This window comes from Lithobates pipiens, unplaced genomic scaffold (assembly GCF_037356315.1).
Source record: "Lithobates pipiens isolate NorthernLeopardFrog02 unplaced genomic scaffold, aLitPip1_a1.2 Scaffold_13, whole genome shotgun sequence".
NCBI classification, from domain to species: Eukaryota; Metazoa; Chordata; class Amphibia; order Anura; family Ranidae; genus Lithobates; species Lithobates pipiens.
Window position 1 is genome coordinate 267,966,747 of NW_027507718.1, and position 17,172 is coordinate 267,983,918.

Consider the following 17,172-nt stretch of genomic DNA (forward strand, 5'->3'; position numbering starts at 1 on the left):
GCGAATGAGGAAAACCCGATAAACAGCTCTTCCTGTTTACATCGTGATCAGCCGTGATTGGACACGGCTGATCACATGATAAAGAGCCTCTGTTAGCGGCACTTTACTGAGATCAGTGTAGTGGTGTGTCAGACCGATACGCCGCACCACCGATCTCCGTGATGCATGCCCCCATGGGAGCGCGCCAGCAGTTGTCTGGCTGGACGTCATATGACACCCAGCCAGGATAACTGAACCAGCACCCGGCCGTCATTCTGCTATAGGCCAGGTAAGAAGTGGTTAAAATAGAATGGGTAAGAATTAGAAACTCTACCATGTTTTGTTACTGTTTGTCACCTTGCTGGGTAGCATTCCTTACTTCCTGTCTCAATATCACAGCAGGAAATAACACAAACTTTGGGATGTAGATGCTTCACTTTGAATTCAGGTTCTACAACAAAGTTTATTGGTCACAAGCCCCCCAATTAACTTTTTTCTGATGCATTTCACATTGAACAGCTAAATTATAGGAAAGGAGCATACCCACTTCTATATTTTCTTTCCCCCACCTTTAGTTCCTGCCCTTCATGCTCTAGTCTCTTCCCTCCATCTGTGTTTCTTCGTTTTCCTCTATATGCATGCATGTGTAAATATATACAGTACTGTGCAAAGGTTCTAGGTAGGTGTGAAGAAATGCTATAAAGTAAGAATGCTTTCAAAAATATATCTAGGTAGGATAATACACAGATAATAGAAACTTATACTTTTTTTTACTGTGTTAAGTACACTTTTCTGATAACTGTAGTAAAAAAAATTAGCTGATAATGTTGATCTTTGCTCTTATTGTGCCCCTTTATTCCTTGAAGACAAAAAATGCAGCACATTCTATAACTTACCTGATGAGAGTTGGCAATTAAGGAAACTATGCAAAGGATCTGCTTGCAAGTGTGCTACAGGTACGTGTCAGAAAAAAACGATTTTTTACCCTAAATTGCATAGGGAAGTATATAAAGACATTTTTTCTTGGCTACAGGGAGATATAGCAACAATACGCTTAGTTTCCTCCACTGCTCCTAAATGAGGCATACGTTTCTTCTGTTTTAGCTTTGTAATACAAGGGGAAAAAAGGCAACATGGCACCTGACACCATACAAGCATAGTGGGCGTACAAGTGATGAATGACCTGAAACAATTGGCCTGCTAACCCCATAGCACCACTGACATTCAAAACCATCAATCTGCTAGCACTACCTTAATTTTATCCCAGTGCCTGCTACTGGAGCTAGAACTGACACTCCGTTGAGAGGGAAACTTGAATTTGTCATTAGCCTGGTCACTGAGCTTCCAGGCAATTCAATGTGGTCTTAAAGTGGTTCTAAAGTCAAAGTTTTTACCTTAATGCATTCTTTGCATTATGGTGAAAAAACTCCCTACTATCTTTTCTACCCCCTCACCCCATCCGCAAACACTGACAGGACTCCTCTCATCAATCCAGTGCTATTCTGGCTGCAGCAGTGCTGCTCTCCCTTCCTGGTCGCACAAGAGACATTACAAGCAGCGTGAGGCATTAGCTCCTGCTCCTGTCGGTCCTGTGAGGAGAGAGTGAGGGTGGTGCTTACTGGTGCTGTGTGTATCTATGACCACACACAGCCCGGATTGGTGGTGCACACACAAGGTTGCCCCCATGGCATCAAAAATTATTTTCCCTTTAGAATCACTTTAAATCCGCAATAGAAGATAATTTTTTTTGGCTTCAGAAACAATATCAGAAGACTTAGTAAAGATATTCAACACAATTTCATTTCTCCTCACTGCATATAAATAAAACGTAAAGTTACATATGAAACTGTAAAAAAAAAAAAACCCCCAGAAAAACAAGAAACACAATGCAGTATACATAAAAGTAACATACAATTATATAAAAATGGCAGTGCAGCTTTAAACCTTAATACTAAAATAGTACAGTAAAAAAACAACTCAAATACATTTCCTGAAATATGAAATAGGGAGTTTTTTTGTTTTAAACCTTATTGGCTCTTGCCACGCAACCATAAGCTACCCACTTACCAAGACCATTTTGGAACCGGCCTCCATCTGCAGACAACTCCTTACTGGACTTGGGCTGTGCACTATATATTGCTGCTGATGCAGTAAAGGGAGTTTCTGAAATGTGGGCTGGGTAGGACATAGAGTAAAGCTGCTGCCTCCTGGGCAGCCCTGCACATTTGCTGCTGAGAACTGTCTTAGAGATTCCAGAAGCCGACAGATAAATGATCGTTGTTTTCCAAGAAGAGGACTAATTAGACAAGAGGAACAACTGATGTTGCAGCTTGTCAGTGTGTAGAGGATCCCAACCTAAAAGTAAATAAGACCTCAGATTTTAAAAGATTCAGAGCTTAAAGTGTCACTAAAGACAAGATTTGTTTTCAGTTTTGGATAGAGTGGAGAGGGATTAAAGCACCTGTCAATTTTTATTGCTGTTGGTGCCCTATCAGGGAGATTGACCCTATTTGTCCTGTTTAACATTATTATCAAAAGTGAAAGTAAAAGAAAATCCCAAATTGTAGGTTCATACTAGAACATCAATAGAGGGGAAACTATCAATAGGGACACTACTTTAGTTCTGATGACCAAGGTAACAAACCAGAATTCCCTCACTTTGGAGGGATTTATTCTCACTTCCTGTTTTGGCTATGGGGCAGGAAGTGAAGGGAAGAGAAAGCTCCCCAATGGGACACAGATGGCAAAAAAGCTGACAGTGGTTAAAACCCTCCCTTACTCTATCGAAAATGAAAAAAAAAAAAAAAGGTTTTGCATTTAGTGACACTTTAAAATAGGTAAGGCAGTTGTACAACTGAGCCTGGAAAAGTGGTCTTCTTAACCAGTTGCCGACCGCCGCACGCCGATGTACGTCGGTACAATGGCACGGGCAGGCATAAGGACATACATGTACGTCCCTTGCCTCCCGCGGGTCGGGGGCCCGATCGGGCCCCCGCCCGGTGCCTGCGGCGGTCGGTATTCGTTCGGGAGCGATCCCGGACGAGGGGACGGCCATTCATTCATGGCCACCCCCTCGCGATCGCTCCCGACGAATAGAAATCCCCGGTGACATCACTTCCTCTCCTGTAATGTAAACACAGGAGAGGAAGTGATGTATTCTCTCCTCCGTGTCGGTATTTTTCGTTCCGACACGGAGGAGAGCGGATCAGTAAGTTGCACCAACACTCTACACACACAGTAGAACATGCCAGGCACACTCACACCCCCCCTTTACCCCCCGATCACCCCCCCAATTACCCCTGCCCCCCAGTCACAGTGACACCAATGTCATTTTTTTTTTTTTTTTTTTTTTTTTTTTGCATTGGTGTCATTTGTGACTGTAATAACTGTTAGGGCAGTTAGAGTTAGCCCCCTTTAGTTCTAATGTACCCCCCTAACCCCCCCAATAAAGGTTTAACCCCGTGATCACCCCCCGTCGCCAGTGTCACTAAGGCTGGGTTCACATTGCAGCGGTTTATGAGAACGAATGTGATTCGCACCGCACTGCAGTGCAAATCACATCCGATCTCTGTGCGATTCGAGTTCAGCCATTCGCCGCACCCGCCGCACCCGCCACACCCGCCGCACCCGCCGCAAATTCGCACGGGACCCTTTTTTTGGCCCGCAGCAGAATCGGATCGCATGGGTGTTCACACCATGCGATCCGAGTTTGCAGATCGCACTGCGATATGCGAACTGATCTGGGGGTGTCAGTAACATTTCACTGACACTCCCAGCAGTTCGCATAGGGCAGTGTGAACTGCCGCCGGGAGGCATGCGATGCGGGAACCCGCCGCGGATTCGCGGCGTTTCCGCATCGCTCCAGTGTGAACCCAGCCTAATAAGCGATCATTTTTCTGATCGCCGTATTAGTGTCACAGGTGACGCTAGTTAGGCAGGTAGGTATTTAGGTTCGCCGCAGCTTTTTATAGCGCCAGGGACCCCCATATACTACCGCATAAAGCCCCCTGATTGCCCCCTAGTTAACCCTTTCACCAGTGATCACCATATAACTGTTACAGGTGACGCTGGTTGGTTAGTTATTTTTTTATAGTTTCAGGGCACCCGCCATTTATTACCTAATAAAGGTTTAACCCCCTGATCACCCGGCGGGTGTCATTTGTGACTAATAACTGTTAGGGCAGTTAGGGTTAGCCCCCTTTAGTTCTAAGGTACCCCCCTAACCCCCCCAATAAAGGTTTAACCCCGTGATCACCCCCCGTCGCCAGTGTCACTAAGGCTGGGTTCACATTGCAGCGGTTTATGAGAACGGATGTGATTCGCACCGCACTGCAGTGCAAATCACATCCGATCTCTGTGCGATTCGAGTTCAGCCATTCGCCGCACCCGCCGCACCCGCCGCAAATTCGCACGGGACCCTTTTTTTGGCCCGCAGCAGAATCGGATCGCATGGGTGTTCACACCATGCGATCCGAGTTTGCAGATCGCACTGCGATATGCGAACTGATCTGGGGGTGTCAGTAACATTTCACTGACACTCCCAGCAGTTCGCATAGGGCAGTGTGAACTGCCGCCGGGAGGCATGCGATGCGGGAACCCGCCGCGCATTCGTGGTGTTCCCGCATCGCTCCAGTGTGAACCCAGCCTAATAAGCGATCGTTTTTCTGATCGCTGTATTAGTGTCACAGGTGACGCTAGTTAGGCAGGTAGGTATTTAGGTTCGCTGCAGCTTTTTATAGCGCCAGGGACCCCCATATACTACCGCATAAAGCCCCCTAATTGCCCCCTAGTTAACCCTTTCACCAGTGATCACCATATAACTGTTACAGGTGACGCTGGTTGGTTAGTTATTTTTTTATAGTTTCAGGGCACCCGCCATTTATTACCTAGTCTCACTAGTGTACCCCTAAATTTAGGGGTGTCTACTTTCCAAAATGGGGTCATTTGGGGGGGGTTTGTGCCATCTTGGCATTTTATGGCCTTCAAAACTGTAACGCCCTTAGAAAGCCTGAAGGCGGTGCTTGGTTTTCGGGGCCCCGTACGCGGCTAGGCTCCCAAAAAGTCCCACATATGTGGTATCCCCATACTCAGGAGAAGCAGCAGAATTTATTTTGGGGTGTCATTTCACATATGCCCATGGCATGCGTGAGCAATATATCATTTAGTGACAACTTTGTGAAAAAAAAAAAAAAAAAAAGTTTGTAATTTTCCCGCAACTTGTGGCAAAATATAAAATATTCCATGGACTCAACATGCCTCTCAGCAAATAGCTTGGGGTGTCTACTTTCTAAAATGGGGTCATTTGTGGGGGTTTTGTGCCATCTTGGCATTTTATGGCCTTCAAAACTGTAATAGGTAGTGAGAAGTGAACTCAAAAATTTACGCCCTTATGCCCCGTACACACGAGAGGGATTAAGTCTGACAGACTTCCGACGGAGTTCTAGCGGAGTTCCGCCGGAGTTCTGGCGGACTTTTCGACCGAACGGACTTGACCACACACCATCACACCAAACTCCGACGGAGTCGAACGTGATGACGTACGACTGGATTCGACGTAGGAAGTTCATAGCCAGTAGCCAATAGCTGCCCTAGCGTCGGTTTTAGTCCGTCGGAGTAGCACACACACGAGCGAATTTTTCGAAGGGGACCGGGTCCGGCGGAGTTCCGTCGGGAAAATTTGAAGCATGCTTCATTTCTAAAGTCCGTCAGACTTTTGCGAAGCTAAAGTCCGTTGCAGCCCACACACGAGCGGATAGTCCGCCGGACTCAGTCCGTCGGAGTTTGGATGTCGAAAAGTCCGCTCGTGTGTACGGGGCATTAGAAAGCCTGAAGGCGGTGCTTGGTTTTCGGGGCCCCGTACGCGGCTAGGCTCCCAAAAAGTCCCACATATGTGGTATCCCCATACTCAGGAGAAGCAGCAGAATTTATTTTGGGGTGTCATTTCACATACGCCCATAGCATGTGTGAGCAATATATCATTTAGTGACAACTTTGTGTAAAAAAAAAAAAAAAATTTTTTTTTGTCATTATTCAATCGCTTGAGGCAAAAAAATAAAATATTCAATGGGCTCAACATGCCTCTTATCAATTTCCTTAGGGGGTCTACTTTCCAAAATGGGGTCATTTGGGGGGGTTTTGTACTGCCCTGCCATTTTAGCACCTCAAGAAATGAGATAGGCAGTCGTAAACTAAAAGCTGCGTAAATTCCAGAAAACGTACCTTAGTTTGTAGATGTGACAACTTTTGCGCAAACCAATAAATATACAATTATTGACTTTTTTTTTACCAAAGACATGTGGCTGAATACATTTTGGCCTAAATGTATGACTAAAATAGAGTTTATTGGATTTTTCTAATAACAAAAAGTAGAAAATATCATTTTTTTTCAAAATTTGCGGTCTTTTTACGTTTATATCGCAAAAAATAAAAATCGCAGAGGCAATCAAATACCATCAAAAGAAAGCTCTATTTGTGGGAAGAAAAGGACGCAAATTTTGTTTGGGTACAACATTGCATGACCGCGCAATTACCAGTTAAAGCAGCGCAGTGCCAAAGTGTAAAAAGACCTCTGGTCATTTACCAGCAAAATGGTCCGGTCTGAAAGTGGTTAAAAGAAGGTCTTGGCATTTGTATTTACATAACATGCACTAAAGCTAACAAGCATAAAGCCCAATACACATGGGCTGAAAATTGGTCGACTTTTAGTTTGTGTGTACAGCTGTCTTTTCAAGAGATGCTGGTCTAAAGACCAAGCTCTGTCAAATGGTCATGCTGGAAAACCAGCTTTCGATAAGCGCTCACACCCATTGACTGAACAGTGTATTCTGGCAATTGAATACAACTGAATTGAATACAATAGCACAGGAGAGATCCCTGCATTGCATTAACATTGCTTGTGTTGATGCGGGACCTGTCAGCTTTTTTTTTTCGTTCAACCCATTTGTGTCTACCCAGCTTTAGAGTTGAAAACATGGCTCAACATATCAGACTGAAATAAATAATAGTTTTAGGATTTTAATTGAAGTAATGGTATGTTAATATCTTTAGGAAATATTTCCCTGCAACAGGGCAAACCTAGACTTTACAATTGTAAACAATAGGGCTATTATATGCATGACACTTTCACTGTTATAGGCCCAAGAGCCAATCTCAAAATTGTTGTGTTCCTTAAAGAAATTGTTTATTTTGTTTCATTTTACATCTAGGTGCGTGTGCATCTTTGGTTAAAGGTTCTGAAGAATTAAACGAAAAAGCATGCTCAGAGGGAATAGACTTTGGTATGATTTTATGACTTTTTAAAGTGAGCTACATGTGTACAGTTGCAGAACTGGATAGGAATGTATATAAAATTGGAACAGATCGGAGAATAAATGTAAATTTTTGTTGTTATCCAAATTACCTTTAGAACAGAAAATATTTTTAAATGTGTATGTGGTTTGAAAGTTTAGCTAATTAAATGTTCAGAGAACTGTCAGTTTCAGCTAGACAAATATATTATTTTACCACCAGGCAATGGTTAGCTGAATATTTCCCATTAAACATATTTTCATGCAAATTGCTGCAAGTTAATAATTCATTATGCCACTGAATACATCAATAAATTATGTATTTTTTTTTTAAGTTTTTAGGGTACGTCTGACAAAAACAGTGAGAGAATCTAGTTATGACTACAATGATGTCACTATTGTGGACATTATCAAAGATGGTAAGTACCAATACATTTTTTTACCTTTAATATTTACAGAGCTTTGCATGGGATCTAATTTGTTTGCAGTCTTATATGTCTTATTTTTAGTTTAAGAGGACTGCTTTTTAGGTGCCAATCTATTGAGAAGCACTACAGTGCCTTGCGAAAGTATTCGGCCCCCTTGAACTTTTCAACCTTTTGCCACATTTCAGGCTTCACCGAAATCTATTGGATTTTTGAAACTTTTTTAACTAATAAAAAAATGAAAAGTGGGGCGTTCAAAATTATTCGGCCCCCTTGCGTTAATACTTTGTAGAGCCACCTTTTGCTGCGATTACAACTGCAAGTCGCTTGGGGTATGTCTCTATCAGTTTTGCATATCGAGAGACTGAAATTCTTGCCCATTCTTCCTTGCAAAACAGCTCAAGCTCAGTGAGGTTGGATGGAGAGCGTTTGTGAACAGCAGTTTTCAGCTCTTTCCACAGATTCTCGATTGGATTCAGATCTGGGCTTTGACTTGGCCATTCTAACACCTGGATACGTTTATTTGTTTACCATTCCTTTGTAGATTTTGCTGTATGTTTGGGATCATTGTCTTGTTGGAAGATAAATCTCCGTCCCAGTTTCAGGTCTTTTGCAGACTCCAACAGGTTTTCATCCAGAATGGTCCTGTATTTGGCTGCATCCATCTTCCCCTCAATTTTAACCATCTTCCCTGTCCCTGCTGAAGAAAAGCAGGCCCAAACCATGATGCTGCCACCACCATGTTTGACAGTGGGGATGGTGTGTTGAGGGTGATGAGCTGTGTTGCTTTTACGCCAAACATATCGTTTTGCATTGTGGGCAAAAAGTTCGATTTTGGTTTCATCTAACCAGAGCACCTTCTTCCACATGTTTGGTGTGTCTCCCAGGTGGCTTGTGGCAAACTTTAGACGAGACTTTTTATGGATATCTTTGAGAAATGGCTTTCTTCTTGCCACTCTTCCATAAAGGCCAGATTTGTGCAGTGTACGACTGATTGTTGTCCTATGGACAGACTCTCCCACCTCAGCTGTAGTTCTCTGCAGTTCATCCAGAGTGATCATGGGCCTCTTGGCTGCATTTCTGATCAGTCTTCTCCTTGTCTGAGCTGACAGTTTAGAGGGACGGCCAGGTCTTGGTAGATTTGCAGTGGTCTGATACTCCTTCCATTTCAAAATGATCGCTTGCACAGTGCTCCTTGGGATGTTTAACCACTTGCCGACCGCCGCACGCCGATGTACGTCGGCAGAATGGCACGGGCAGGCATAAGCACGTACATGTACGTGATTTGCCTCCCGCGGGTCGGGGGCCCGATCGGGCCCCCGCCCGGTGCCTGCGGCGGTCGGTTTTCGTTCGGGAGCGATCCCGGACGAGGGGACGGCCATTCATTCATGGCCACCCCCTCGCGATCGCTCCCGACGAATGGAAATCCCCGGTGACATCACTTCCTCTCCTGTAATGTAAACACAGGAGAGGAAGTGATGTATTCTCTCCTCCGTGTCGGTATTTTTCGTTCCGACACGGAGGAGAGCGGATCAGTGAGTTGCACCAACACATCCCACACACAGTAGAACATGCCAGGCACACTCACACCCCCCCTTTACCCCCCGATCACCCCCCCAATTACCCCTGCCCCCCCAGTCACAGTGACACCAATGTCATTTTTTTTTTTTTTTTTTTTTTTTTTTGCATTGGTGTCATTTGTGACTGTAATAACTGTTAGGGCAGTTAGGGTTAGCCCCCTTTAGTTCTAATGTACCCCCCTAACCCCCCCAATAAAGGTTTAACCCCGTGATCACCCCCCGTCGCCAGTGTCACTAAGGCTGGGTTCACATTGCAGCGGTTTATGAGAACGAATGTGATTCGCACCGCACTGCAGTGCAAATCACATCCGATCTCTGTGCGATTCGAGTTCAGCCATTCGCCGCACCCGCCGCACCCGCCACACCCGCCGCACCCGCCGCAAATTCGCACGGGACCCTTTTTTTGGCCCGCAGCAGAATCGGATCGCATGGGTGTTCACACCATGCGATCCGAGTTTGCAGATCGCACTGCGATATGCGAACTGATCTGGGGGTGTCAGTAACATTTCACTGACACTCCCAGCAGTTCGCATAGGGCAGTGTGAACTGCCGCCGGGAGGCATGCGATGCGGGAACCCGCCGCGGATTCGCGGCGTTTCCGCATCGCTCCAGTGTGAACCCAGCCTAATAAGCGATCATTTTTCTGATCGCCGTATTAGTGTCACAGGTGACGCTAGTTAGGCAGGTAGGTATTTAGGTTCGCCGCAGCTTTTTATAGCGCTAGGGACCCCCATATACTACCGCATAAAGCCCCCTGATTGCCCCCTAGTTAACCCTTTCACCAGTGATCACCATATAACTGTTACAGGTGACGCTGGTTGGTTAGTTATTTTTTTATAGTTTCAGGGCACCCGCCATTTATTACCTAATAAAGGTTTAACCCCCTGATCACCCGGCAGGTGTCATTTGTGACTAATAACTGTTAGGGCAGTTAGGGTTAGCCCCCTTTAGTTCTAAGGTACCCCCCTAACCCCCCCAATAAAGGTTTAACCCCGTGATCACCCCCCGTCGCCAGTGTCACTAAGGCTGGGTTCACATTGCAGCGGTTTATGAGAACGGATGTGATTCGCACCGCACTGCAGTGCAAATCACATCCGATCTCTGTGCGATTCGAGTTCAGCTATACAGATAGTATGGCTGAATTCGTGTCGCACCCGCCGCACCCGCCGCAAACTCGCACGGGACCCTTTTTTTGGTCCGCAGCAGAATCGGATCGCATGGGTGTTCACACCATGCGATCCAAGTTTGCAGATCGCACTGCGATATGCGAACTGATCTGGGGGTGTCATTAACATTTCACTGACACTCCCAGCAGTTCGCATAGGGCAGTGTGAACTGCCGCCGGGAGGCATGCGATGCGGGAACCCGCCGCGCATTCGTGGCGTTCCCGCATCGCTCCAGTGTGAACCCAGCCTAATAAGCGATCGTTTTTCTGATCGCTGTATTAGTGTCACAGGTGACGCTAGTTAGGCAGGTAGGTATTTAGGTTCGCCGCAGCTTTTTATAGCGCCAGGGACCCCCATATACTACCGCATAAAGCCCCCTGATTGCCCCCTAGTTAACCCTTTCACCAGTGATCACCATATAACTGTTACAGGTGACGCTGGTTGGTTAGTTATTTTTTTATAGTTTCAGGGCACCCGCCATTTATTACCTAGTCTCACTAGTGTACCCCTAAATTTAGGGGTGTCTACTTTCTAAAATGGGGTCATTTGGGGGGGGGGGTTTGTGCCATCTTGGCATTTTATGGCCTTCAAAACTGTAACGCCCTTAGAAAGCCTGAAGGCGGTGCTTGGTTTTTGGGGCCCCGTACGCGGCTAGGCTCCCAAAAAGTCCCACATATGTGGTATCCCCGTACTCAGGAGAAGCAGCAGAATTTATTTTGGGGTGTCATTTCACATATGCCCATGGCATGCGTGAGCAATATATCATTTAGTGACAACTTTGTGAAAAAAAAAAAAAGTTTGTAATTTTCCCGCAACTTGTGGCAAAATATAAAATATTCCATGGACTCAACATGCCTCTCAGCAAATAGCTTGGGGTGTCTACTTTCTAAAATGGGGTCATTTGTGGGGGTTTTGTGCCATCTTGGCATTTTATGGCCTTCAAAACTGTAATAGGTAGTGAGAAGTGAACTCAAAAAATTACGCCCTTAGAAAGCCTGAAGGCGGTGCTTGGTTTTCGGGGCCCCGTACGCGGCTAGGCTCCCAAAAAGTCCCACATATGTGGTATCCCCGTACTCAGGAGAAGCAGCAGAATTTATTTTGGGGTGTCATTTCACATATGCCCATGGCATGCATGAGCAATATATCATTTAGTGACAACTTTGTGAAAAAAAAAAAAAAAAAAAAAAAGTTTGTAATTTTCCCGCAACTTGTGGCAAAATATAAAATATTCCATGGACTCAACATGCCTCTCAGCAAATAGCTTGGGGTGTCTACTTTCTAAAATGGGGTCATTTGTGGGGGTTTTGTGCCATCTTGGCATTTTATGGCCTTCAAAACTGTAATAGGTAGTGAGGCGTGAAATCAAAAATTTACGCCCTTAGAAAGCCTGAAGGCGGTGCTTGGTTTTCGGGGCCCTGTACGCGGCTAGGCTCCCAAAAAGTCCCACATATGTGGTATCCCCGTACTCAGGAGAAGCAGCAGAATTTATTTTGGGGTGTCATTTCACATACGCCCATAGCATGTGTGAGCAATATATCATTTAGTGACAACTTTGTGTAAAAAAAAAAAAAAAATTTTTTTTTTGTCATTATTCAATCGCTTGAGGCAAAAAAATAAAATATTCAATGGGCTCAACATGCCTCTTATCAATTTCCTTAGGGGGTCTACTTTCCAAAATGGGGTCATTTGGGGGGGTTTTGTACTGCCCTGTCATTTTAGCACCTCAAGAAATGAGATAGGCAGTCGTAAACTAAAAGCTGCGTAAATTCCAGAAAACGTACCTTAGTTTGTAGATGTGACAACTTTTGCGCAAACCAATAAATATACAATTATTGACTTTTTTTTTACCAAAGACATGTGGCTGAATACATTTTGGCCTAAATGTATGACTAAAATTGAGTTTATTGGATTTTTCTAATAACAAAAAGTAGAAAATATCATTTTTTTTCAAAATTTGCGGTCTTTTTACGTTTATATCGCAAAAAATAAAAATCGCAGAGGCAATCAAATACCATCAAAAGAAAGCTCTATTTGTGGGAAGAAAAGGACGCAAATTTTGTTTGGGTACAACATTGCATGACCGCGCAATTACCAGTTAAAGCAGCGCAGTGCCAAAGTGTAAAAAGACCTCTGGTCATTTACCAGCAAAATGGTCCGGTCTGAAAGTGGTTAAAGCTTGGGAAATCTTTTTGTATCCAAATTCGGCTTTAAACTTCTCCACAACAGTATTACAGACCTGCCTGGTGTGTTCCTTGGTCTTCATGATGCTCTCTGCGCTTTCAACACAACCCTGAGACTATCACAGAGCAGGTGCATTTATACAGAGACTTGATTACACACAGGTGCATTATATTTATCACCATCAGTCATTTAGGACAGGGGTCATCAATCCCCGGTCCGCGGCCCACTACCGGGCCGTAGCGTCTTTGCAGCCGGGCCGCGGCAGGCTGTAAGACACCGGTGGATCAGAAAGGAAAGCGGGCGGGCGAATAAGAGAAGCGGGCTGGCGAGCAGAGATTACATCTCTCTCCGCCTGCCTAGCATTCCCGCTCTTCCGCCCTCACAACGTGCGGAATGTCGGCGGTGCGGTGGGGAGCAGAGAGATGACATCATCTCTCCCTGTCCACCTTGCATCACCGCTCTTCCGCCCTCACAGCATACAGAATGTCGGAGGTGCGGCGGGGAGCAGAGAGATGACATCATCTCTCACTGCCCGCCCCGCATCTCTGCTCTCCTGCCCTAATTTAAGAAAGACCACTGAACCAGTGTCACCAATGCAGGGACAATCCTCATCTGGTGGCACTGGCGGGTGATGTGGCAAGTGGCATTCCTCAACTGGTGACAGGCAGCTGATGTGGCAAGTGGCATTCCTCAACTGGTGGCAGGCAGCGTGGCAAGTGGCATTACTCAACTGGTGGCAGGCAGCGTGGCAAGTGGCATTCCTCCTCTGGTGGCACAGGCAGGTGATGTGGCAAGTGGCATTCCTCAACTGGTGACAGGCAGGTGATGTGGCAAATGCCATTCCTCAACTGGTGGCAGGCAGCGTGGCAAGTGGCATTCCTCAACTGGTGGCAGGCAGCGTGGCATTCCTCATCTGATGGTACAGGCAGGTGATGTGGCAAGTGGCATTCCTCAACTGGTGACAGGCGGATGATGTGGCAAGTGGCCTTCCTCAACTGGTGGCAGGCAGCGTGGCAAGTGGCCTTCCTCAACTGGTGGCAGGCAGCGTGGCATTCCTCATCTGGTGGCAGGCAAGCGTTGGAAAGTGGCATTCCTCATCTGGTGGTACAGGCAGGTGATGTGGCAAATGGCATTCCTCAACTGGTGGCAGGCAGCGAGACAAGTGGCATTCCTCAACTGGTGGCAGGCAGCGTGACAAGTGGCATTTCTCATCTGGTGGCAGGCGACTTGGAAAGTGACACACTCAGGGCTCCCATTGATTCTGCATTATGGTGAGTTGAACTATTTCATTTATATTACAATGTAATATAAGAAATAATCCGCTTCAATCATTCTAACACCATATCAACCATGGTGCCATGATAATTGAAGTACCAACAGCCGAACACCAGCTTATGCCCGATAAATTGCCAGCAAAATTCGCTTACCCCCCCCCCCCCCACACGTGTGTGCGTACATCACCCCCAGTCCCTTGCCGGGCCTTGGCACAATTTTCTTCCACGCAGCCGGTCCACGGTGCCAAAAAGGTTGGGGACCACTGATTTAGGACAACATTGGATCATTCAGAGATCCTCGCTGAACTTCTGGAGTGAGTTTGCTGCACTGAAAGTAGAGAGGCCGAATAATTTTGCACGCACCATTTTTCAGTTTTTTTATTTGCTAAAAAAGTTTAAAATATCCAATAGATTTTGTTCAACTTCACAATTATGTCCCACTTGTTGGTGATTCTTCACAAAAAATAAAAATGTTATATCTTTATGTTTGAAGCCTGAAATGTGGCAAAAGGTTGAAAATTTCAAGGGGGTCAAATACTTTCGCAAGGCACTGTAAGAAAGTCAGTTTGGCTAGGAAGTCACGCTGTGTGTTCCTGAGAAGCTGAAATAATCAGGGACGATTAGGCCACTGCATGAGTGTTTTTAATGAATAGGCAGCTGTCTTCATATGTGACTCCTCTTTAAAAACTTGTACAAACCATAGGAAAGCTAGGGTATGTTGCTCTGTGGAGAGACACTAAGTTGTGGCAGCTTTGCAAGTAAAGGCTTGACAGATGTGAACAAAAGACCCATTTCCTTATTTTATCAATTCATTTGTACGTGTAGTTACAGCTGAATAAGCTAAGATGTACTTCATGTGTTACTGTATATTTATTTATTTTGGCCAAGCTACCCAAATTGTTACCCATCTCTAATTAAAGGAACAGCTAGAATTTCACTTTTTTCTTTTCTTATTGCTGAATCAGATATCAAAACCAGAATTGTGGGTGCTACCATGAAGCTCGTTAGTCACATGGTCTGCAATGAGTCACTAAATCTTCAAATCAATTCAGAATATCTTATAATGAATCACTATTCTGACCTTTGGGAAGTTTCACCATTGTGAGTATAAAACTGTACTTTATGATTATCTTATATACACAAGGGACTGCAATCATATAATTTTTATTGGGTTTGTGTAAGAACAACAAAATTTGCCAAGACAGGGGCTAAATAAAAAAAGATTTTAGATACAGAATCAAGTTCACATGAAAAAAAGGTTTACAAGGCCGTAGCCTTGTCTCAGCTAGAGGCTATCCAGGGACCAATTCAATTAGAGTAGCAACATAGAAAGGGGGGGGTCACCTGGGGGCCATATAATGCACAAGGGCCATCTTTGTGTCCTTTGGGACAACTATATGAAATAAGGTTTAGAGGGGGCCAAAAGTCCTAGAAAGGGGATAACTTGGGAAAGGACCACCAGACATGTAGTACCTCTCCCTGAAGCCCACAACCTCTCAAGCATGTATCATATGTTGGGATGGTATGAGCCAGTTATGTTGGAATCCATTACCACAGACAGAGAACTATATGTGCAGTTTCCACAACAGAGGGTGCCAGGGTTGGCAAGATCTTGCTCCAGATTCTGAGCATAAGAAACAGAGGAAAGGGGCCCCTCTCTGATAAGTATATTACAGCAAAATAGAGTATAGCAGGCAAATATGTTAAAAAAATTATTTTGTTTATAGAAACTCTATATTACTTTATAGTATCTTTCTACATTGTGGACTTCTAATGGCGCGTACACACGACTGGACTTTGATGGACTAGGCCCAACGGAACGAATCCGGACAATTCGATTGTGTGTGGGCTTCATTGGACCTTTGCTGTCTAAAAATCAGATAGACTTTAGATTTAAAACAGGTTTCAAATCTTTCCAACTGACGTGAGTCTGGTCGAAAAATCAGTTTGTCTGTATGCTAGTCCGACGGACGAAAACCGATGCTAGGGAAGCTACTGGCTACAAACTTCCTTAATCTAGTCCGGTCATACGTCATCACTTTCGAATCCGAACTTTGGTGTGCTTGTGTGTGGCCAAGTCCATTCGTTCGGAAAGTCCGTTGGGAAGACTGTCGGACCTATTCCGTCAAAAAGTCCAGTCGTGTGTACGCGGCATAAGCCACACTGTAATCTATGCACAAAGAGTGGAACAGGGACTCTGGATCATTTATATGAAGCAGAGGATCCACCTCTGTAGTATACATAAATAAAACAATGGGACTTTAATCGGCAAGGTGCAGAAGTAGTAGAAAGCTTTACGGAGAACAGTAATTTTCACTGCATTGATGCGGCTTATCCAAGACAGCAATATGAATTGCCATGACTGTAAAAGCAAGGTTAGGGATCTCAGCAAAGGATAGCAATTCACAGAGAAAAAAAAAAAAGAAAAAAAAAGGGAATTAAACTGAGAGATCAATTTAATGCCTAGGTCTTCCAGTGTTGAGGTCGACCAGTAGTAAAGGAAGCAAGGCTGGATTTGGGAGACCATTTCAGAAGGCAGTTTGATATTCAGGGCTATAAATTCATTCTGGTTTACTGTGAGACCTGAGATTTGAGCACATTGGGAAAAGATTCTAAGCCCTTGTAGACACGGTCGGGCATTCCAATGGAAAAATGTCAGATCGGACTGTGTTGCCGGATAATCCGACCGTGTGTGGGCTCCATCGGACTGTTTCCGTTGGAATATCCGACAGACAAAGTTTTAGAGCTGGGCTATAAAATTTTCCGACAACATGATCTGATCGGACTTTGTCCGATCGTTTGTAGAGAATTCCGATCGGACAAAGTGCCACGCATGCTCAGATCAAATTCCTAGACCAAAGCTATTGGCTACTAGCCTGAACGTAGTCCAGTCGTAACAAAATAATGTCATCACGTTACGAATAATCAGATTTTCCGACAACTTTGTCCGACCGTGTGTATGCAACACGAGTTTCGGACAAAACCCGACAGATTTTGTTGTCGGAATGTCCGACCGTGTGTACAAGGGCTAAGAATCGTCAAGTTTGTGATAGTGTTACTGGGGGTTAGCAAGGCCTTATCAGCAAAGAGATTAATCTTGTAATGTAGTGCCACGTAAGATTCCAGCAACAACGTGGGCAGCATTGATGAGTATCTCAGGATATATTGGAACGATGGAACTGATAGCTTGCATATCTAACCGTGGCTGACGGAGAGAAATATAGGCCAGATATCCAGGATGGAGTCCACAATCCTCCTGTTTTGTCCAAGATTAATTAAAA

At 44.9% G+C, this 17,172-nt stretch overlaps 1 protein-coding gene across 1 annotated transcript in view; it reads left to right on the forward strand.

Annotated features, from left to right (window-relative positions):
• Nucleotides 1-17,172, forward strand: part of LOC143974836 (complement C3-like) — a 332,677-nt gene that overhangs the window by 308,673 nt on the left and 6,832 nt on the right. The window contains exons 37-40 of the mRNA XM_077476590.1: nt 846-935; nt 7,185-7,256; nt 7,601-7,684; nt 14,857-14,992. Of these exons, the coding sequence (XP_077332716.1) occupies nt 846-935; nt 7,185-7,256; nt 7,601-7,684; nt 14,857-14,992 (382 nt within the window). The remainder of the gene's footprint in view (nt 1-845; nt 936-7,184; nt 7,257-7,600; nt 7,685-14,856; nt 14,993-17,172) is intronic.